General features: G+C 46.9%; 1 protein-coding gene across 1 annotated transcript in view; it reads right to left on the bottom strand.

Moving 5' to 3' along the window:
• LOC107390359 (complement C3) overlaps window positions 1-22779 on the bottom strand; it is a 78782-nt gene that overhangs the window by 8217 nt on the left and 47786 nt on the right. The window contains exons 29-42 of the mRNA XM_015967015.2: window positions 22180-22330; window positions 18906-18991; window positions 18736-18813; window positions 18475-18630; window positions 12114-12176; window positions 11315-11396; window positions 11108-11156; window positions 10595-10685; window positions 10425-10514; window positions 10138-10240; window positions 9935-10024; window positions 1991-2083; window positions 1798-1881; window positions 1299-1437 (exon numbers count right to left, since the gene is read on the bottom strand). Of these exons, the coding sequence (XP_015822501.1) occupies window positions 1299-1437; window positions 1798-1881; window positions 1991-2083; window positions 9935-10024; window positions 10138-10240; window positions 10425-10514; window positions 10595-10685; window positions 11108-11156; window positions 11315-11396; window positions 12114-12176; window positions 18475-18630; window positions 18736-18813; window positions 18906-18991; window positions 22180-22330 (1355 nt within the window). The remainder of the gene's footprint in view (window positions 1-1298; window positions 1438-1797; window positions 1882-1990; window positions 2084-9934; window positions 10025-10137; window positions 10241-10424; window positions 10515-10594; window positions 10686-11107; window positions 11157-11314; window positions 11397-12113; window positions 12177-18474; window positions 18631-18735; window positions 18814-18905; window positions 18992-22179; window positions 22331-22779) is intronic.

Below are 22779 nucleotides of genomic sequence, written 5' to 3' on the forward strand. Positions count from 1 at the left end.
TCCCATTGCAGCGTTTGTGAGCGTTTGTATCCAATGAGCCCTATTTACCTGGCCTAAGAGAAGTCACCAGCTGTAGTCACTCATAATCACTCACAAGAAGTTAAGAGGCCATGCTATGAAGCTCAGTTCACTGACACGTTTCTAAGTCACCAAAATTGCTAGTTCATGTTGCTGTATGTATATGTGTGACCCAGCAAATGTGATCACTTTTCTCTGTTAACCCATAATGAAGACATTAAAGAACCAAACTTCATGAATGTTTTTTGTGACAAAGAAGTATCTGTTCCAATCACTCTATCAGAGAAAAATCTGAGTTTTAGAAATAACGGGACACTCAGTAGAGCCATTATATTATATTTTTTACAAGTGTATGTAAACTTCTGACCACAACTGTATATATATATATCCATGCCCTGATGTAGGGGCTGGGGGGTGCGTCGACATGGTCGGGACATAGAAGGGGTGCGTGTCTAAATAAGTTTGGGAACCACTGCCCTAGGGGGTTGGGGGATGTACCTTGCTTGGCCCTGTCGCCAAGCCAAGCATTCCCCCCCCCCCCCCCCCCCCATCACATGTTGTCATGGACAATGCACGGTAGTGACACTAACCGCGCGCTTCACCCCCACTGTCACGGATGACACGGGGTAGCGAAACGATCTGCACGCACCTAACTAATGAGTAGAGTACGAGGTGGTGGTGATTATACTAGGCAGCTTTTTCATAATTTAATATAATCTTCTTGAGCCAGCATGTCCTAAAATGAAATTTTACAGGGTTAATGAAATGTCACTCAGACCCCACCACCCTCTGCGGCCAGAATATTACACTTGCACCTTCAGAATGCCGGTCTGGTCCCTGTTGGAGTTAATCAAGTGGAGCTGACATGCCTGACACTGCAGTCTGCTTCCAGCATGTTTCCTGCATGTTTTAGCATGAACGCAGCTGATTAGTTTGAGTTTGTGATGAACCTCTCCTGTAGAAACTAATGAAGGCTGAGCAGACATTTCAGCAGTTAGATTAAGGTGTTAAAAAGACGCACGCACAGCGAGGAGATAAGTTTCACTTTAAGTTTTACTAAATAAACACTAGGGGGTGCTTAAAGCAAGCTAAAACTGCCTAGTATCCCTTTAATTAGACCTTTAACAGCAAATAACTTTGCATTTAGGCAAAATTCTTAGCTTTCAACTGTAGAAGATGTATGAACTCGATTTAATTAACTCATGGTTTCATTAACATTGCCCTCACCTCGCTAAACAAGAATAAAGACAAGCAAGCTTTTAATCACCCAACAAACTTACAAATCACCCCTGATGTAGATGTCTGAGGATGAGCCCATGATCAGGTATGTTTTGCCTGGTGTCAGCCCTAGAGCCTCTCTGCAGTGCTGATAATTTAGAAAAGTGCGAAGTTGACCTTCTGAGCCCGGATCAGTGCTTCCTGTACGGTAATTAAAAACATGCATTTTAAGGGAAAATGAACAAGCAACACAAAGTGTTACAGGGGAACAAATGTCAACAAAGTGAAAGCAGAAAAAAAGGTTCCTGTCTAGATTTCATTGTCTACAAACTCGGTTCATTATTACAAAACTAAAACATGACAAATTTATTGCTAATTGATAATGCCTCAAAACATTTAGTGTTCTAAAAATGTGATGAAGTCCAGGAGTTTTTACTAATCTAGGATCTGCCCTGACGATGACTAGTTTAATGTAATTTGCATTAAATATAAGAAAAACACAGATAAAACACAGATTGTTTCTGTCTAAAAACACCAGAGAAATGATGAGAATGCACCAACCTTCCTTAAAGACATTCAGGATGCGCATGGCGTAATCATCAGTGGTGAAATTGCCCATAAAACCTTCCACCTCCACTTTGTAAACTGAAAAACAGAAAAAAGCTCAGTTTAACTCACCAGCTGTCTTGTTCATACAAACACACACACACACACACACACGCACACGCACACACACACACACACGCATTCTTACTATAGTCTATTTTGCTGGATTCAGTGGATTCACACGCTTTTGTTGTGCGAACATCATTGCTGATTTTCTCCTTTCTCTGTTTGCTGCAGTTTTCTAGAAAAAAAATGGACCAATAATTAAAACCAAACCGATGAATCAGATGACCAAAATGCAAACATTGATGATCTGTACGTTTTTAATTTCTTTACTTAGTTACAGTGCTTGTGCTGCCTCTCTCAAATTACTGGGACAGAGAATACAACATTTGGAGGCACCGCTGGGATATTCGGTCAGGGGAAATTACGCCACCCGTGAGTGGAAACTCGAACTGAATATCCCTCATCAAACCCAGGACAGAAGAGGAGTTGTCGACATGCGCCGTGGCTCTCTGACCAGTTCAGCAGGTTGAATCTCTAGTATGCAGCCCCAAGACCTTTCTTAGTGCACAAAACCCTACCGGCGATGACATCACGAACTCATGTGGGAACTGTGCAATCAGTGGGGTCTGTCTACCCTGCTGACATTTTCAAAAGAGACATCTGGTTTAATGCAGTAAATAAGATATGGGTTCAGAATACTACAGAATGCACCACCAGTGAACAATGGGACCCCCTGTTGACTTGTTTCATCTGGATGAGAATGAAAAAAAGATTGTTCAGCAGATGTTAAGAGAGGAATGTGCATCGTTTTCACTAACAGATGATGACATAGGATGTGTGGAGAGCTTGCAAATGGACATCTTGCTCAATCTTTCTAACATGTCTATAGCTCCATTAACTGTAGGACAAATCAAACAAGACCAGGAGACTGATGCCATTATTGGAGAGTTCATTAAATACAAGTTGGAAAAGAAAAACCCCTCAGGTACAGAGCTGAAGCAACTGTGTCCACGACTTGTGTGTCTTTTCAGGGAGTGGGATAAACTGTGTTTTAGTGACAGGTAGCGATGGGTACCGAATTCGGTACTTTTTAAGGTACCGACTGAGCACCGATTCACGTCATTTGAAACGGTGCCTCGTTTCGGTACCCGTCCTTCATAACGAGAACTTGCCTAGACAGCTGCGCATGCACAAGAGCGTTATGTCGTCGGTCGCTGCGAGCCAGTTATAAACAGAGCAGCATGGTAGAAAGAACGCACGCTACTGCTTGGATCCACTTCCCTAAATGTGATGGGTAACTGGGTGATGATGAAACCAGCGACAACGATCTAAGTGAGACATCCTCATCTTAATCTGCTCCGGTAGGTAAATATAATGTTTAAGATAACATTAGCTTGATATGTTAGCTTCCGTTCCACTAATGTTGCGTTCATTTTCTCCTCGGAACTCCAAATTTCCGACTAGAAGAACATGAACACGCTCTAAAGTTTGACTTCACTTTACTAAATGCGACGGGTGATTAGGTGAAGATGAAACCAGTGACAACGATATAAAGCCTGATTCATGCTTCTCCGTCAGCTCCAACAGGGAGAGACACACGCACAGACGGAGATGTTTTGCCCTCATGCTTCTCCGTCTCCTGGGGAGTGTTGCAAAGCAGTTCCCGGCCAGGACAGCAGAAGGCGTAGAGCTGTTCTGTGGTATCCTGTCATGTCTCCGGTCCAAGATAGTGTATTTATATTGTGTATTTTGTATATAAGAGACATTTTAACAGACAAATTTGTCTCTCATTCTCCTTCACCTCTTCATGCGCTCGTCACCTCTAAACCCACGTTTCCCGTCATTTCCGTCCACAAATAAGATGCTTGCTGCATATCTTTTCACTCCTCCAGTCACAGGGAATTAAAACGTTCATGTTTTTAGAGGTTTTTTTTGCAATGTATTCTTCAAGCTTCTCTGTGTCTGCTGCTAGTTATCCTCGGCTCTTTGTTTTTGAGGGCGCAATGGCGGCGGTGTAGACGACAGTGGCGTCCTGACCAATCACAAGCTTGCATTGTCCGTCTCATTCGACGGATGTTTAAAAAAGTGGGCTCGACTGTGCGTACTTGCGTGCCTGCCGGTGCCCTACGCAAGGACGGATAATGGCGTTTTGTGTCTCCGCACTGAAGCAGCTGGAGAAGCATGAATCAGGCTTAAGTGTGAGGCATCATTATTTTAATCTGCTCTAGCAGCTAAATAAACTGTTTAAGATGACGTTAGCTTGATAAATAAGCTTCCATTGCCACCATTGTTATCAGCTAATGGTGCGTTCGCTTTCTCCTCGGAAATTCTAACTTCCAAGTAGGAAAAATCAAATGAAAAAGGACGGCAAAAGGAATGAAGATACACAGTAAATTTAGTTCACAGTAAAGATGTTTGCTTCAGTTTAATTATCAGCTCATAAAACTACAAGAACGATGTTAAAATACAAACAGTTGAGTGTTATTTATCGGGATATTTATCAAATATGGCTATATATTGAGAAAAATATATAGTTAATTAAAAAAGAATTAAAATATTAAACACTCAAAAGTATCTAAAATTGGTAAGTTAAGTACCGGTATCGATTCCTAGGTACCAAGAAATAGTACCAAATCGATTCAAATGTCAAAGGTACCCATCCCTAGTGACAGGGGTGTTTTGTGTAGACAAACAACACACAGAAGACAACTAGTGCAACCAGAAAAACACAGTCTCTGCCAAAGCAAACTAACTCTGCCAGGTCATCTGAGACACCAGAGGCCAACTCCAACGAGGACAACGAGAACGATGAGTATTATCCAGTTCCTTGTCCGCTTTCAAACTCTGATTCCCCACAGCCAGCTGAGACATCGGGACCGGCCCACCAGGAATACAATGACCTGTGGACGGGCTGAAGAGGACAGAACCTGGAGCTACAGAAGCTGACCAACCATCTGACATTGGTCAAGTTGAGGTTCAGCCTCTTGAGATTCCTTCTTCTCCCTCGCCTCTTGAATCCCCCCCCCCCCCCCAAAAAAAAAGACACACAACTAGACACGAGGCACATGCACACTCGAGTTACGGGCTGTGATTGCATCATCATCATCATCAAACCACACCCCTCAACATCGCATATCGCTTGCCGTGAGCAACCATTTCATCCCCGCAGACTCTCCTCTCCCCCACAACCGAGGAGGTTCCAGAGACAGCTTCTGCTCGCGCACCATTCAGACCCTGGATCGAAGAGACTCCTGCGAGTCCGGATACTCAGCAACATCCTTCGGAGGTGTGGATCCCTGGCCCGCCTCCGGTTTTGCATGAACCTGCTTCGGAGGACAGCGTGCAGCAGCCCGAGCCCCCCGAGCAGCACCCCAAGCAGCAGCCTCAGCCCGAGGAGCCAGAGCAGCCTCAGCTCCTGGAGATCCTGAGCGGAAGCGGAGCAAGCGAGGAGCCTCTGCGGTTGCCTATGTGGGTGTTTTCAGAAGAGACGGTGGACCGAGTGAGGATGGCACTTCTTCACTTGGTCGACATGGTGATCAAAGATTTTGTACCTACAATCTGTCCCGCGCGCAAGAGCGCCGAGAACACCTTTCATCGGAAACACTCGTGTTTGTACGTACCTGAAAATGAGTAATTTTACCATTTTTACTTTCCTGACATTATTCGCAGAGTTTTAACACCTAAACTCATTCCGGTTCTTCAATGTTTCCTGAGTCTGCACAACACGCAGATGGACGCCAACATGCTGTTCACCATGGCTGTCCTGCAGCTGCACGAATTCAGTCGTGTGATGCCCATTCACAAAGCCATTTTTCCTACGTACGACCGCTTGACCCGCGCTGACCTGAATGCGCTGACTCTAGTGAGCCGCAGGCGCTGTCTCTTCTTCTTCTTCGACTTGTGTTTTTTTCTAATAAACATTTCTAGTGGTTACACTCTGATAGCTTGATTATTTTTTTTACAGTGTGATTAGATCAGATTTTATTCATTACATTTGGCTAGACTGCACTTTTCACTCTCTTTGTTTAGCCTTATTGTTACGTACATTATTGTGTACAATTTCTGAAATAAAAAGAAATAATGAGAATGAAACTGCATATGGTGTATTAGTTTTTTGTTTCCCGCGTCTGCCAGAGCTGGAAGATCAGGAGGTAATGAAAAAGGTTTATTGTAAATCATCACGTTTTGAGGATGTTAGGACCCAAATATGCAGTAACCCAGGATGACACGAGGCAGGAGATGATGAAAAGTAAAATCCTTTATTCTTGAAGGGTGAACAAAATAAATCCAGGCAGCGAGCCTAAAGTTTAAAACTCCAACGCTGGAGAACAAAGCTCACCAAGAGTACGAACAAACGCTGAGCCTAGTCCAAAACTCCAAGGCTGGAGAAACAAAGCTCACCAAGAGTATACGAACAAACGCTGACAGAGTACACATACAATGGACCGACACAAGACAAAGACAAGACAGGGCTTAAATAGACTGGGAGGAACAATGAGGGAAACAGGAAGCAGGTGTGTGGAGTGAGGGCTAGAGGGAAGACAGGTGACAACAATTTCTCTAAATGGGGAAGCAGAAACAGAGGAGGGCAGATACCTAAACACAGAACTAAACAACAATTATCTAAAGACAGAGGGAAGGGCTCACACAAACTAGCTGGAGGAGGACATAGCACACACACACACACACACACACACACACACACACACACACACACACACACACACACACACACCGAGCTGGGGACAAAGAGGCTGGAGCTGACCTGGGAGGAATAATTAAAAAGGGTAACAACATAAGACACTTAACTGAGACGCAGACAAAAGACACATGAGGGCGCTATGAGACACAGAAGGGAAGACACAGACGCAGACCATGACACCCGGTAGTTATGGGCTTACCCTACGCTGTCTGTGCACACGGAAAACAAACGAATAAATTAACAAACTAACAAACAAACAAACGAACTAATGAACGACTTTATACGCAAAGACTTTGCGTACTGCGTGGTGGGACACGGATGAATTGGTGTGAGCCGGTATCAATGCCCGTGGACTTTCCCTGGGGAAAACAAAATAACCAAAACAATCAATCATAAAACAAAGCGAAACGTGCAGCTATATTATTTAGCCATAAATACACATAGCTATCAGCGGCAAGGAAGATGTGGCCCGATGTCTTCCGCCAGTGGCGGCGAAGGCACGCTTCCCCACGGACGATCCCGCGCGGCAGCCCCAAGGTCCGCGGTACCTTCGCTCGGCCACTTTTCAGTATGTGCCCGACTACGAGGAGGACACCACCGACAACCCGCTGCTGCCGGGGATTCTAGTTTCACAGCACGAGGCGGACGAGCGCAGCCGTGGATACGGAGAAGCGAGCGAGGTAGCCAAAAACAAAATCAATGATGAGGATGATGACGAGGAGGATGAGGACGATGAAGATGAGGAGGACGAAGATGAGGAGGAGGACGAGGATGTGGAAGAGGATGATGATGTGGAGGAGGAGGATGTGGAGGATTATGGTTTGCGCAAAGAAACCCAGCGTGGTTCAATGGAGTGGGCGTGCTTGTCCATGTGAGACGAGCTGTCTAGCTTCTTGCTGTACTTTCCAAGCGACTTAGAGGACTCTGTGATTGCGATAACCAACCTGGAAGCGTCCAGGCGCAGGCCGCCCATCACCGGCTGGCGCACGTTGGGCCCCGCCGAGTTCCGCGCCTACCTCGGCCTGCTGCTCCTATCCGGGGTGTCGCGAGGCGAGGCCTGTGAGGGCCTGTGGGACGCGGAGAACAGCAGGTCGGTTTTCAGAGCCACCATGCCCCTGAAGACCTTCAGGGCGTACTCTAGCGTGTCGCGCTTCGACGACCGCGAGACCAGGCAGACGGACCCGCGTGACAAGCTGGCTCCCATCAGATGCATCTGGGAACTGTGGCGCCTATGCTTGCCGCTGCTGTACCTACTGGGACCCGAGGTCACCATGGACGAGCGATTGGTTCCGTTCAGAGGTTCGTTTTTTTTCGTTGACTGTTTTGCTGCGTTTTCTTGGTTCATTCATTCAGTCAGTCATTCAGTCAGTCATTCATTCACCCATCTCTTTCCCCTTCATCGTTCCCTCCTGAAGGGAGATGTCGCTTCAGGCAAAACATGCCAAGCAAAACGGCCAAGTACGGGATCAAGATATGGGTGGCATGCTACGCCAAGTCCAGCTATGCGTGGAATATGCAAGTCTACACGGGTAAGCCGGACAAGCAGGCTCTGCCCGAGAAGAACCTGGCCTCGCGCGTGGTGATGGATCTCACGGAGGGACTGGCTCCCGCGCACAACGTCACCTTCAACAACTTCTTCCCCTCACAGGCTCTTGACACCCGACTGTTTTGCGAGAGGCGTCACACTCTGCTGGGTACCATCAGGAAGAACAGACTAGAGATGCCCGGCGAGTTGCGCTGCGTAAAGGGTTTCGCCGTGGGATCCGTGTCCGCGGTTCTCGCGCGGCCCGCCTTCGGCAGCCCAGAGACGACGCTGCTCTCCAACGTGCCCATGAAGAACAAAAACGTGCTGCTCCTGACCACCTGCCCCAGACACACGCTCGCGAGCTCACCCTCTCTGGGAAAGCAGCGAGAGCACACGGGGAAGCCCGCGATGGTGCTACACTACAACCACACCAAGGGCAGAGTGGACAACCTGGACAAGGTGGTGACCACCTACAGCTGCAGGTGAAAGACCTGCAGGTGGCCCGTGGCTCTCTTTCACAACATGGTGGACGTGGCCGCGTACAACTCGTTCGTGCTGTGGAGGGAGCTATGGCTGGACTGGATGGCGGGCAGACTCAACAGGAGGCAAGTGTGTCTGGAGCGCATGGAACATGCCTTGGTCGCACTGCTGAGTGAGGCCAGGAGGAAATCCGCCTCCGCAGCCACCGCCGCCATCACCACCACCACCGGGGCCAGCAGGACTGCTGCTCGAGCCTCTGTCCCGGAGGATAACCGCGGGGAGAGATTGAGACCAGCGCCCTAAAGGAGGTGTAGTCTCTGCCCCAGAATCAAGATGTGAAAACCAAAACCGTGTGTTATGGATGCGGGTCCTACATCTGCTGCAGATGCGCACTCACCTACTGTCTCAGTTGTGCGGGGGTCGCAAGTCCTGTGCGAGTGCGCAGAATAAGAACACTGTACACTCTGCCTTCCCCACAAAAAGAACTGTGTAAATTGTAATGGTCCGTAGTGGGTGGGGAACTCCTATACCCCTTCCCTCTGAGTTTTGTACGTGGGAAACTCCTAGACCCCCATATACATCTTCGAACCTTTCAGTTTTGTAGGTGGGGTATTCCTAGACCCCCTTCCTTCTCAGTTCTTTAGGTGGGGTATTCCTAGAACCCTTCTCTCTGAGTGTATGCAGGGGGGTACTGCTAGACCCCTTCCCTCTGAGTTGTGTATGTGGGGTACTCCTAGACCCCTTCCATCTGAGCGTATGCAGGGGGGTACTCCTAGACCCCCTCCCTCTGAGCGTATGCAGGGGGGTACTCCTAGACCCCCTCCCTCTGAGCGTATGCAGGTGGGGTACTGCTAGACCCCCTCCCTCTGAGCGTATGCAGGTGGTGTTCTCGTAGACCCCATGTGCTACATTAGAACCCCAATGGAGTACACAAGGGTTAAGGGCTGCACTTTTGCCGGCCTCACATATTTTGGTTGGGCTGTGATATACGATACTGTGTTTTTTAAAATTGCTAATTCTACAAGTGCATAATGAATGGAGGACCCAGCTAAGTACGGCAGCTTGGCAAGACGGACAACCAGTTGGTCCACCGGGGTCCAATGGCTGCTTTAGAGCCGTGTTTTTAGACCGATGTGTGAGAACCATTTTATTAATGTCTTTATTTTTTTAGCTCCAAATACTAAAGACGGTTTTGTATCTTGATACTTCCCACCTCCACTTCAAATGGTGATTTTGCCACAATAGTCTTGTATTAAATGACCAAGAATTTGAGTTTGCTGAATCTGCTTTGCTGCTGTGACGCCTACATTTACCCATCGAGGAAAAAATATGGGATTTTCTATTCTACTTTATAATTTGATAAAACATGAAAATATTACCTTCAGCACAGAAGCATGCATCACCTTGGCACAGTCTCAAGAGCTCGCCACTTCGCCTCTCAGGGCGATAATATTTTACACATCGTTTTTCTATGACAAGAAAGGCATATGAAAGACTTGACAGAGCATACAATGCACACATTTACATTAAATATGGAGCTGTGTACATTATTTACAGTAAGAACAAAACTTTAAAAACTTACTATTATAGTATTCATAGACTGATACAGCGGCTGGCTGCAGAATGCCCACTTTACTCTGCTGTTCAATTCTAAAAGAAATTTCATCTGGGCGAGTGTTGGAGATCTATGAAGAGATAGTCAATGAAGAGATATTTTTTAATGAAAAATACCCACAGCAATTCTACGTTTTACTGTAAAAACATTACCTGCTAACATATGCTGAATAATTTGGGATATTGTATTGACTTGGTGTTGTCACGTCATTGTAATGACAAGAGTAGCTGTCTAGGTTTGGGTTTGATTCTTACCGTTTTCAGGTAAATAACCAAGGAGCCCTTTTCTGACAAAACGTTTTCTGTTTCAAAAAAGTCAATGAAACGGTCATGTCCACTGGACAACTAGACACACAAGAAATAGAAAAGTTACTTAAGTGCAAAATTAGGATTTTATTGTTAAGTTGTTGTTGTGCAGGTCTCACTGATTCTAGGTCATTTTTGTTAAAAATGTAACCAGTTGGTAATCCAATATCCAAAACTGGCATACTGGCATTGCGCTGACTGTTCTTATACCTGCACACAGAGACAATCGATGGATGAGAGAAGGAAGACCTAAAGGCCGAAGGGCCTTTTTAAAGCAAACACGTGTTTAATGCAATATTTCTGATAGTTAAACCTTTGAATACAATAAGCTGCTAACTATGATACCATAGAGACTGTAAGTGCAGCAAATAAAAATCACAGCTGTCAAAATGGAAAACAACTGAATTTATATGCATGGAAGAGAATCATTAAAAATAATTTAGGTGATTTCTCAGTAAAATTTTGGGATTTTGGCATTTTTGTTTAAAATATTTTTTGTGCCTCAAAAGTTATAAAAAAAATTTGTGTTTGAGCTTAACGACATTTTACATTTACTTTTAGAAGTTAAACGTATAAAATGATGACAAACAAGCATGCTCCAAAATGACAATTGAGTTGTTGACGTTACTTACAAAACTTCTATACTGAGCTTGTATACGCTCTTTTCCTCGTCAATCTGCTCTGCAAAAATCAGAATATATGACTATGGGTCATCAGTTTTTTGCACTTTTTCTTCCTCAAAAGTACAAAACACATCTACTAACCAAAGCCAAAGATCCCCTACCACTAGAAACCAGAAGCAATAGAAAGAAAATGAAATTAACTATAGGCAAACTTACCTGGAAGGATCTCCACGGTCATGTCGAACATCTCACAGTCACTCTCTTGTTTTGAGGGCAGAGCATAATACAGTGACACCATCTGTCACACAAACAAAACACAGTCGATTAGACAACGGTCTCAGCCTCAGAGAACTCTTATTTTATGCTGTAGGCTTGCTTTATGCCCAAAAATTAGTCATCTTTAAATATGAAACAAAAGTGAAGTCAACAAGATCAGTTTAAACAAAATTTACAATGGAGAGCCTCTTTGTTTGACTTTTCATAAGACAAACACAAATGGAAGATAAAAAGAATCCCAATGCATACAAATTTTTGGGTGATTAAAATCCCTTTATTTGACATATACAACATATTTTTGTTGCCTTTCAAAAGGATTTCAAATTTTTAAATCCCATGTCTTGAATTTATCATTAATTTTATGACTGTTTAAAAGTCATTTGACTTGAATACTTTCCCTTTTCAACATAGCCAGCGCCTCTGTGCCAAGCTTACTGTTTGGCAACCCGCTATGGTGCCCTCTTCTGGCTGGTAGATGTAGACAATCCCAGTGTCGTGCCCGTCAAAATAAAAAATTTGATAATGTTTGAAACTAAAATATAGCTAATGTATAGGAAATACTGTACCTTCATTCTGCACACCTTTAAACACCCCGTGGATGTATTTTTTCTTCTTCAATAATATAATATTTTATTCAATTGTTCCATTATAACATGGACCATGGAAGTAGATTAATCATCTTGTTAGTTATAAAAGCAAACACAACAAATGATATGTGGACACAATGAGTTATACTCACACTAAACATGGCTTCCCCTGTTCCTGTTGCAGTCACCTTTACATCCTTGTTTATACCATCAAACTGTCAATTGGAAATGGGATCACAGTCATTCACAAACTACAGATTCAGGTTTTACCACAACAATCAAAAAGTGATTTCACAGAAACCAACATCATTATCCAACGTTTAACTCATTACCCGGCATTTTTGTCAGTGTGTGGCGGTGAATGAAGCGGATGCATGGATCCATATGCGGGTGAGGGAAGCAGATAAGCAGGCACACAGGAATGATTAAAGGTTTTAATAGAGAACACGCTAACATAGAAACAATGATCCAACAAGAGACACAGAACTGAAGGGGTTTAAATACAAGAGGGCTGGGAGCTTGGGTGATTGGAAAACGAGAGGCAGGTGGGAGCAATTAACAGAGACACATGGCTGAACAGAATGGGGAGACAGGACAGGGTGTGACAATACCCCCCCCCCCCCCCCCCCCAAAAGGGGGGATTCCAGACGCCCACAGGAACACAGAGCAGGGCGGGAGGAGGGGGACCCGGAGGGAGGGCCAAAAGGGACAGAGGGGCCGATGGAGAGGAGGCAGGGACCAGTAGAGTCCGGGGGCCTGCATCTGGGGCAGAGGAGGAGGCAACGATGGGCTCTTGGGGGCCTACGTCTGTGGCAGAGGAGGAGGCGACGACGACGGGCTCTTGGGGACCTGCGTCTGCGGCAGAGGAGGAGGCAACGACAACGGGCTCTTGGGGGCCTGCGTCTGCGGCAGAGGAGGAGGCGACGACGACGGGCTCTTGGGGGCCTGCATCTGGCGAGGGCAGGACCGGCGGTGACCAGAGGCAGAGACGCTGGAGGAGACATCCTTGACTTTTGGACTGGAGGTGGCAGCGGCGACGACCTCTGGGCTGGAGGAGGGGGCAATGACCTCTGGGCTGGAGGCGGCGGCGTCGACCTCTGGGCTGGAGGCGGCGGTGACGACCTCCGGGCTGGAGGCGGCGGCGACGACCTCCGGGCTGGAGGTGGCGTCGTCGACCACTGGGCTGGAGGTGGCGTCGTCGACCACTGGGCTGGAGGTGGCGTCGTCGACCACTGGGCTGGAGGTGGCGTCGTCGACCACTGGGCTGGAGGTGGCATCGTCGACCACTGGGCTGGAGGTGACGTCGTTGACCACTGGGCTGGAGGCGGCGTAGACCACTGGACTGCTGGAGGCGGCATCGACCACTGGACTGCTGGAGGCGGCATCGACCACTGGACTGGAGATGATGTCGACCACTGGACTGGGGACGGCGTCGACCACTGGACTGGAGACGGTGTCGACCACTGGACTGGGGACGGCGTCGACCACTGGACTGGGGATGGCGCCGACCACTGGACTGGAGACGGCGTCGACCACGGGACTGGAGACGGCGCTGACCACGGGACTGGAGACGGCGTTGACCACGGGACTGGAGACGGCGCTGACCACGGGACTGGAGACGGCGTTGACCACGGGACTGGAGACGGCGCTGACCACGGGACTGGAGATGGAGTTGACCACGGGACTGGAGACGGCATCGAACACGGGACTGGAGACGTTGGACTGGAGAGGACATCAACCTCTGGACCGAAGGGGACGTCGACCTCTGGACTGGAGGGAGCGTCGACCTCTGGACACGAGGGAACATCGACCTCTGGACACGAGGGAACGTCGATCTCTGGACACGAGGGAGCGTCGAACTCTGGACACGAATGAGTGTCGACCTCTGAACACAAAGGAGCGTCGACATCTCGACACGAAGGAGCATCAACCTCCGGACATGAAGGAACGTCAACCTCTGGATACGAAGGAGCGTCTACCTCTGGATACCAAGAAGCGTCGACCTCTGGACACGAAGGAACGTTGATCTCTGGATACGAAGGAGCCTCGACCTCTGGATACGAAGGAGCGTCGACCTCTGGATACGAAGGAGCGTCGACCTCTGGACTGGAAAGAGCATCGACCTCTGGACTGGAAAGAGCGTCACCCTCTGGATTGGAAAGAGCGTCGACTTCAGGATTGGGGGCGTCGGCCCCCCATCGATTTCTGGTTCGGGGGCGTTGACTTCTGGACTGTTGGCTTCTGGACCATTGGCTTCTGGTCCGGGGGCGTCGATTTCTGGTTCGAGGGCGTCGACTTCTGGTCCGGGAGCGTCGGCTTCTGGACCGTTGGCTTCTGGACCGTCGGCTTCTGGACTGTCGACTTCTGGACCGTCGACTTCTGAACCAACGACTTCTGGTCCGGGGACGTCGACTTCTGGTCCGGGGGCGTTGACTTCTGGTCCGGGGTGGTGGGCTTCTGGACCGTCAGCTTCTGGAGTGGAGGAGGAGTTGCTACAGACGGGACCGCTTGGACAGGCTGGACCGGATGCGGTGCGACCTCCGGGACCACCACGGGAACAGGATGCGGTGCGACCCCCGGTACCACCGCTGGGACAGGAGCTGACTGAACTAGTGGTGCCGGAAACTGGGAGAGCAGGGAGGATAGAGTGTCCAGCTGGTGCTCCTGGAGACTGAGGCTCTGATGGAGTTGGGCCAGCTCAGCTCGGAGACCGGCGAGCTCTGCTGGGTGGACTGTGGGCTCGATCCTTTGGCCTGGAGACGAGGGAGCTGCTGACTGGACCGACACCTCCTCCTGGTGATTCGGGGAGGATAGGGTGTCCAGCTGGGACTCCTGGAGGCTGGCGAGCTGACGGATCCGGCCAAGCTCCGCCTGGAGACCGGCGAGCTCGGTCAGCTGGGCTGTAGGCGTGGTTCCTCCGCCTGCTGATGATGGAGGTGCTGATTGGACCAGAGACGGGACTGCTGGTCTGACTGGGGGCGGGTCCAAGCTGGCGCGCCGAGCTGGGGCAGTGGCGAGCTCGCGGCTCCATCCTGGGACAAGGGGTGACGGCGGAGCCCGGTATCCTTCCCAACGCCATGGGCCAACTCCGGGGGAGCACACAGCCAGTCTGGTGCCCACATAGCAGGAGCGGTCCATCTGCGCCTCCCCGTCCAAGTCTCCATCCGGCTCCGGGAGGGTGGAGAGGACCGCCAAGGATGAAGTTCGGCGGCGACGTCTGCAGCGAGGCGACACCGGAGGAGGAGAAGCCGGCCGGTGGTCCGAGGAGAGAAATTGGAGCAGGCACTCCCAGGGGAGAATCTCCCCATTGGATCCTTTAGTGGGTTGGATCATTCTGTCAGCGCGCGGCGGTGAATGAAGCGGATGCAAGAATCCATATGCGAGTGAGGGAAGCAGGTAAGCAGGCACACAGGGACGCTAAAAGGTTTTAATAGAGATCACGCTAGCATAGAAACAATGATCCAACAAGAGACACAGAACTGAAGAGGTTTAAATACAAGAGGGCTGGGAGCTTGGGTGATTGGAAAACGAGAGGCAGGTGGGAGCAATTAGAGACACATGGCTGAACAGAATGGGGAGACAGGACAGTGTGTGACAATTTTCATAAAGACACCCCCAAACAAACTGCTTTTCTCTTTGGTATTTTTTGTTTGCTATTCTGTGGGTGATCTTTAATGTAATTATTGCATCCAAGGGCGTCAGTTTGTTTTCAGAATTGCTGGGGACAATAACCATACACTTGAGTGGGGTTTAAAAATTGCTGGGGACAATAAAGTAGGCTAGCACAGGGGTCGGCGGCTCTGTAGCCGCATGCGGCTCTTCCATCCATCTGATGCGGCTCTCTGTGCTTGTAAAATAATGAATGAATATTTAAATAAAATGCTTTATATTTTACTGCATTAATTTTACATCTGTAAGCTAATTTTAAATGTAAAGATTGTCTGCGTAAACCTGAACAGGTCCAACCCGGTTTTACTGTGAGACGGGGTTGACGCGTCACGCTTGTGCGTAATCATATGCGCTTCCTGAGCTGGAGGATGTCAGATTCTGGGATTCTCCTCAGACGGCTCCTGGATGCGTCGCCACATTGGAGACAGGAACAAGCACTATTCAGCCAAAGTTTCATAATCAGGGAACATTTTCTAAGTGACAAGTCTCTGAGAGACCGGGTTTGGAAAACACTCGCTTCAGTGGGAGGAACCTTCCCGCATGCGCTCTGGTTCTGCGAGCCTGGATTTGTATTCTGAACAGTCTAAACATGTTTTCAAAAGAAACGTATGACAAAAGTGGCACCTGCTCAGTAAAACCACCAACAGGGTGAAAAATACCAAAAATTGAAGGCAGAGACGGGCTACAACTTCTGGATCCATGTTATACAAATCGTTTTATTGATTATCGTCTTATGAAAGATAACTTTGACGTACACGAGCGACCAGGCGCGTTGCAAGATTTTCAAAAGTGTGGGGGATGTTGTCTGTGCCTAAAATAATTTGATGTTATTCATCTTGTTAGTTTAATTTCCATAATAGCGGAGCAGGTGCGAATTTTAGACGCGTCACGCATGTCTCCGTTTTAAACATGTTTAAACTGTTCAGAATACAAATCCAGGCTCTGTCTCGTTAGATTGGTGTAACTAAAGTTTGTACTGAATGAAACTTTACATTAAACCATGTTGAAAAGAAAAGGATCCGATTAAATCGTTTCCCCCTCATTTTACAGTCAGTACAGCGCAGTGCGCGTGGCTCTGGGGTTAATCAAGTTTAATTGTTTCTCTTTGCAACAATCTTCACAAGAAGGCAAAACAGTTAAATGACAGGTTACAGATATTTCCATTTGACTGTTTATTTTGACGGATAAACTCGAGGATGTTGGTTGTTTTGAAAGAATTACCCCGACACACACTGATGCGCATGGATGAGCTGACATTTTAATACGCACATCGCAGAGGTAACTTGATTCCCACCAGAACATCAGAGCTTTATACTGGACACTGTGTTCAGCGCGGCTTGGAGCGCCCACGGTGGACAGTGAGCTGAAGATCTGAGGGGTTTGCAGCACAGTACAGAACCACGGTGCATGTGGCAAGATTTCCTCCCACTGAAGCGGTCTGGAAAGCCGGTCTCTCTGAGGGATGTGTCACTTGGAAAAATGTTCTTTTTATGAAATTATGAACTTTTGGCTGAATAGCGCTTGTTCCCGTCTCTAATATGGAGACGCATGACGCGTGGACACATTTGATCACGCACAAAGTTTATGTGGAGCAGAAGCGGTCGGGCCACGGCAGGTGAAATGTTCCTAGCCTACATGAAGTGAAACTGTTTAATTGTAACATTAATATGTTACTGGACATGCTGGTCTGGTTGGTTAGACCAGTGTTTGAAGTGGAAAACACACACACACACACACACACACACACACACACACACACACACCAATTAAAATAATGCTGATAGCATGTACTAGAAGACAGGTGATGGTTTACGTATTTAAATGATGATCAGGCTGCTGTAAAATGTAATCTCCATCCACATCCAGACACATTTATCCTCTATTCTTTCTCTAGTTGCTCTGCTCTTGTCTGGGCTGACGTAGCTGACGGTGCGCGCGGCGTGCCTAGCGGCTGTGGTGCACATTTTACGCATTTGGTGAGATGGGCTGGATGCTTTGCTTTTACTGGAAGATGGTCCACTTAACGCACGGGTGTAGACTACATATTAATGACAAATGAATGAAAATTAAATTGGGAGTTTTTACTTCATATTTTATAAATAAAAATGACGGGGGAACACATTTATGACGTCTTTTTAAACGAAATTTTCTAGCGCGACCTGCCTGCTTCACTTTAGTCACTGCTTATTAAGGTCCGTCCAGAATTACCGTTGCCCACTCAAAAATGAAAACCTGGCGCCGCGCCTGTTATAACCTCTGCAAATTGTTGTTCTTCACTTTATCAAACTCAGACTTTGTACAGCTAATGTCAAGATGTAAAATTATGAATTCAATCGAGCTCTTCCGTCCCTCCCTCTCCTGCTCTTCTGGAAACCCGACATCGGCTGTCAGAAGCAGGAGGTGAAGAAGGAGATGAGGCAAACAGAGTGAGTGCGACTGCGACATAAAGAAACCAGACTGGTGTGGAAGTGAGCAAAACAGCTGGAAAAGTGTGGGTGTTGAATCCCCCCATCCCCCACGGGCGCGACGCCCATGCGAGCGACCGGTACCGGCTGCTGTCACCTGGTTGTGAGCAGCTCTCTGCTGTCTGAGGCTAGGCCCCGCCCACAACGCAGCGACTGCTGCGGTGTTTTCTTTACTGTGGGAAATGGGTAATAATGGCTCTTTGATGGGAACAGGTTGCCGACCCCTGGTATAAGATCTGAGCTGGTAAAACAAAAATCCTCATCAGCAGGCTTTTTTGAAAGTGGGGGGGACACAGCTGCCAATCACAAATTTTGCCGGGGACATGTCCCCGGCGGCCCCGGTTAAAATGACGCCTATGATTGCATCATTCATTCTCACCTTGGACGTTCTGGTGTTGAAGCGATTTGCACTGTTAAAATTGACCTTTTCCATCAGTGATCTGCCTTGTATAGCTATGTCCACATTCAGATTATAATCTGGTTCTCTTGCATTGGCAGCATACTCTGCAGCAGCTTGATAGACCAGTATAGTGGCCTGCAAATGAAAATGAAATTCAAACATTACGAAAATAATTACTCTCATAAGGAAAGCCATCCAAGCTCTGCTCAAAGTGGATTCATAATCATAGTTCTAGTTTACATGGGTTGATCCATATCCTCCCCAGAACCTCTGCTGCTCACCGAGCCATCTCACAATAGGTCTGGCGTCTTCAAAGGCCTTCAAAGGCAAGAGAAGAGAAAACAAGTCAGTGTTGTCTGACTGAATTTTATCATCTAGGATTTTTATTGAAGTTTTACTATCCCATTTACCTCGGCTTTGACTAGAGCAAGAAGAGCATAAGCTGTGGCCTCCAGTGTGTAAGTTTTTCCTTCAGTTACAGACCAATGGGTTCGGTCTGTGAAAAACACCCCCACACTCATTATTGTATAGTATTAAATTTATTTCTCAGAAATACCCACGTCATCTTTTAAAATTGTGCCTGTTAATGTTTAGGTTTAAAATAATTTTTTGTTTAAGTTAAAGGGGACCTTTTTAGCAAATCTAACTTTTTGCATCCTTTTGCGCTGCCTCTATAAGCACTCAAAACGTCAAAAAATAAATAAAAACTATCCATTTTCTGTACATGTTTGGTTTTAGGAATCATGTTGCTAAAACAAGTAATTTCAAAAAGTCCATTAGTGTCGTCACAATCTGTGAAATTGGAATTCAACTCCCTCTCACCTGTCATGTCCCAACCCACCAAAGTTGTTGAGGATCTGATATTTTTTGTTTACAAACACTCAGAGAATATGCCAGAGAATTGGAGGAGCTGACCGGCTGGGTGGAGGTAAATTTGGGTAGAAATGCTAAAGCTGCTGTCCATGCGATTCAACTCCATGAACTAAGCAGAAAGCAATAGACGGATAGATGAATGAAGAGGTGGTGCAATGTGGAGCGGAGCTACCAGCAATGTACAGCAACAATCTGTGTGTGTGTGTGTGTGTGTGTGTGTGTGTGTGTGTGTGTGTGTGTGTGTGTGTGTGTGTGTGTGTGTGTGTGTGTGTGTGTGTGTGTGTGTACCACTTCGAGGCAGACCGCTTCTGCTGAGTGGTTTTGTGTGGCTAAATGCCAACAGTAGCCAGCAAACTTCTTCTGAGCAAAGTCAGAAGTACAACGATGATGTAAGTACTTTGAATAAAGATTTTTGCATTTCTATAAACTATATGAGGAATGAAGAATAGTCACAACAAGACAGAATGTTTGTATGTGTATGCACTTGTAGAGTGACCCCCAAATTCCACTACCTCCGCTCCGCTGCGCTCCGCTCCGACACGAACGCCGGAGCAAAATCGGTCCCGTTGTAGTCAATCAGAGCAATTCCACTACTGCGGCCGTGCTCCGGCAGTGCGGCGCCGTGCGGCGCCCTCTGTTCCGGCGTCCGGCAAAAATAGAATCGATCCTATTTTTGCCGGACGCCGGAGCACCTCCGCAGTAAATGGACAGAAATCACAACGGCCCAACAGGAAAAGGAGCAAGCACATCTTCCGTTTTTCACAATAAATCGCTAAACAAAAGGCGTTTTTTGTTTCATATGCACAGGTTTAACAACTTTTAACAACTATCAATGGCGGCTGAAGTTTAAATGCACAAAAATAAGCCATAAATACAGTTGCCACTATCAAAGTAGTCACACTTTGTTGATCCAAACACTGCTGATCTCTAAACACAATGATGGGCAGATTAAACAGCTCATTTCCGATGCTTCTCCCGCACAACGGGTGTTTGGATCTAACGTCCGCGTTTATTGCTCGGACTGTATCGCAAGATCTCGAAAATCCCACGCATGCTTGTTTGCCCCCCTCAGGTCTCCGCACCGGAGCGGAGCCGTTGTAGAGCGGGTACCAGTAAAAATTGAGTTCGGAAGCGAGCGGCTGCGGAAGGCGGGGGCGGACCGGAGCGGAGCGGAGCGGAGGTAGTGGAATTTGGGGGTTAGAGGACTCCAAAGCACTTTACACTACAGTATATTGTTCACCCATTCACACACATGGGGTGTTTCTCAATGTCAAGGCACCTGGCCTTGCGAGGCGATGTCTTGTGAGGCCAGGCACCTTGCTTACGAGGACACTGTCCTTCCTTTTTCAAAGAAAACAGTTAAATGGAACAGCCTTGCATCACGTGACCGCGACGTCCACGGCAGTCATGTGACACGGGAGATAACGTTATATTTTATGTGTATTAGTTTCAATATAGATATATAACGAGACTTTTACTTTTTCAATTGTGAATATATTTGTTAAATTAAATATGTAAGCGAGTTACTATCCGCTAGCTACCAAAGCTGCAATTACTCAGCAACTAACCAACCGTAGAAAACTGCTTTGCATCTAAAAAATAAATTTTAAATTAGTTGACTTACATTTAAACTTGAAATTTGCCCCCGAAGTAGCTGCTGGCTTCTGATCCGCCATTCTTTTGAAAATACTGCGGTGTATCTTGGGAAATTTTTGACCAAGGCTAGGCTACAAGACACCTCCTGTGTATCCTTGCTCAGCTAGTTAAACGGCTAACAAGCGGAGAACACACGCCTCCAATGAACATTGGAACACGCCTTGGCGGTTCCTGATGATGTATCTCCTAGACAACCGGGGCGGGACCAAGACATCAAGGCGAGGTTCCTTGGCATTGAGAAACACCCCTGGTGATGAGCTACAACAATGTAGCCACAGCTGCCCTGGGGCTTACTGACAGAGGCGAGGCTGCCGAGCACAGGTGCCACCAGTCCCTCCAACCACCACCAGAAGGCAAGGTGGGTTGAGTGTCTTGCCAAATGGCACAACAGCAGAATTCTCTGCCGGGAATTGGGATTGATCCTACAAACTTTTGAATACAGGACAACCCACTCTACTTCCTGAGATACTGCTGAATGAGATGGACACACGTTGAATTGTGATGTTACAGAGAAAGTATAAAGAAGGTTGAGAACTTAAGGTGCTTAGGGTCTATGGTCTACAGACGCAGAACTGAGGTTGCTGAACTAAAGATGTTGAGGTACTTTTTCGATGGATAGTACCTGAATAGGATGGACAGGATGAAGAATGAATACATCAAAGGAACTGCTCATCTTAGTTGCTTTGGGGATAAAATCAGAGGCCAGCCTCAGATCATCTGGACATGTCCAGTGGAGAGACAATGATCGCATAGGTAGAAAGATGCTGAGGTTGGAGCCATCAAGCAGGAGGCTTAGTGGAAGACCAAAAGGGAGATTTATGGGTGTGGTGAAAGGGGATATTAAGTTAGTGGGCATGGGGATAGAGGATGCAGAAGGTAAGACTAAATAGAGACATGATTTGCTGTGGAGACCCCTAGAGAGAAAAGCCCAAACAGAAAGATGAAGAAATGCCCGGCAAATCAGTGGATGGGTGGGCGTGGCCAGCACCAGCTTGTTTTCCTTAAAGGGACAGAGCCCAGAAAGGTGAGATAAAAAATGTTGAAATAACTTTTTTGTCAGACTAATTTTGTGCAAAGAATGAATTTTTTTTGTATAGACCGTAAAACTATTTGTCCTCTTTAATTTTTTTGTGCTCGAGTATGATGCGGTAAAACCTTGGGATGCAAAACGAAGGAGAAATTCTTTATTCAGCTTGTTTTCATTTGCCAGGGCATAGGAAGTCACTGCAACAGCATAAGGATTGTTCAGGCTGGGTAGTCGCCTCTCCAGGTAGGTTACTGCTTTGCTTATAGCATTTGGCAGACTCTGTAAAAGAAGCAAAAACAGGTAATGAGAAACCATAAGTGGCAAACAAATCCCTAAAAAGATATTTGATCCAGGTGTATAAAAGGTTCAGAATTTCATATATGACCTTTGTTAAAATTTGTTGGTTTTATTTTGGTGGGAATTCAGGAAGTGACATGCCTTTATTTTGAAGAGCCTTTCACAGTGAGCTCACTTCCAGCGCTAGAACTTTCCCTTTTCTTTTCCTTTTTTACCTGTGTGTGAGACAAGCGTTCCTTCCTCCTGCAAGTCATGTTGATGTTGACAGCATTATGTTAATGCAAGGAAGTGAGTCACTTAACTTCATGTTTAAGACTGCATTATTGAGTTCCTCCGTTTAATTATGGAATATTAGTTGAGTATTGAATTACTGAAGTGTTTATGTCCAACACGTTTCTTTCCTTTTATGAAAAAATATTTAAAGTTGGTTT

The sequence above is a fragment of the Nothobranchius furzeri genome, chromosome 4 (genome assembly GCF_043380555.1).
Source record: "Nothobranchius furzeri strain GRZ-AD chromosome 4, NfurGRZ-RIMD1, whole genome shotgun sequence".
NCBI lineage: Eukaryota > Metazoa > Chordata > Actinopteri > Cyprinodontiformes > Nothobranchiidae > Nothobranchius > Nothobranchius furzeri.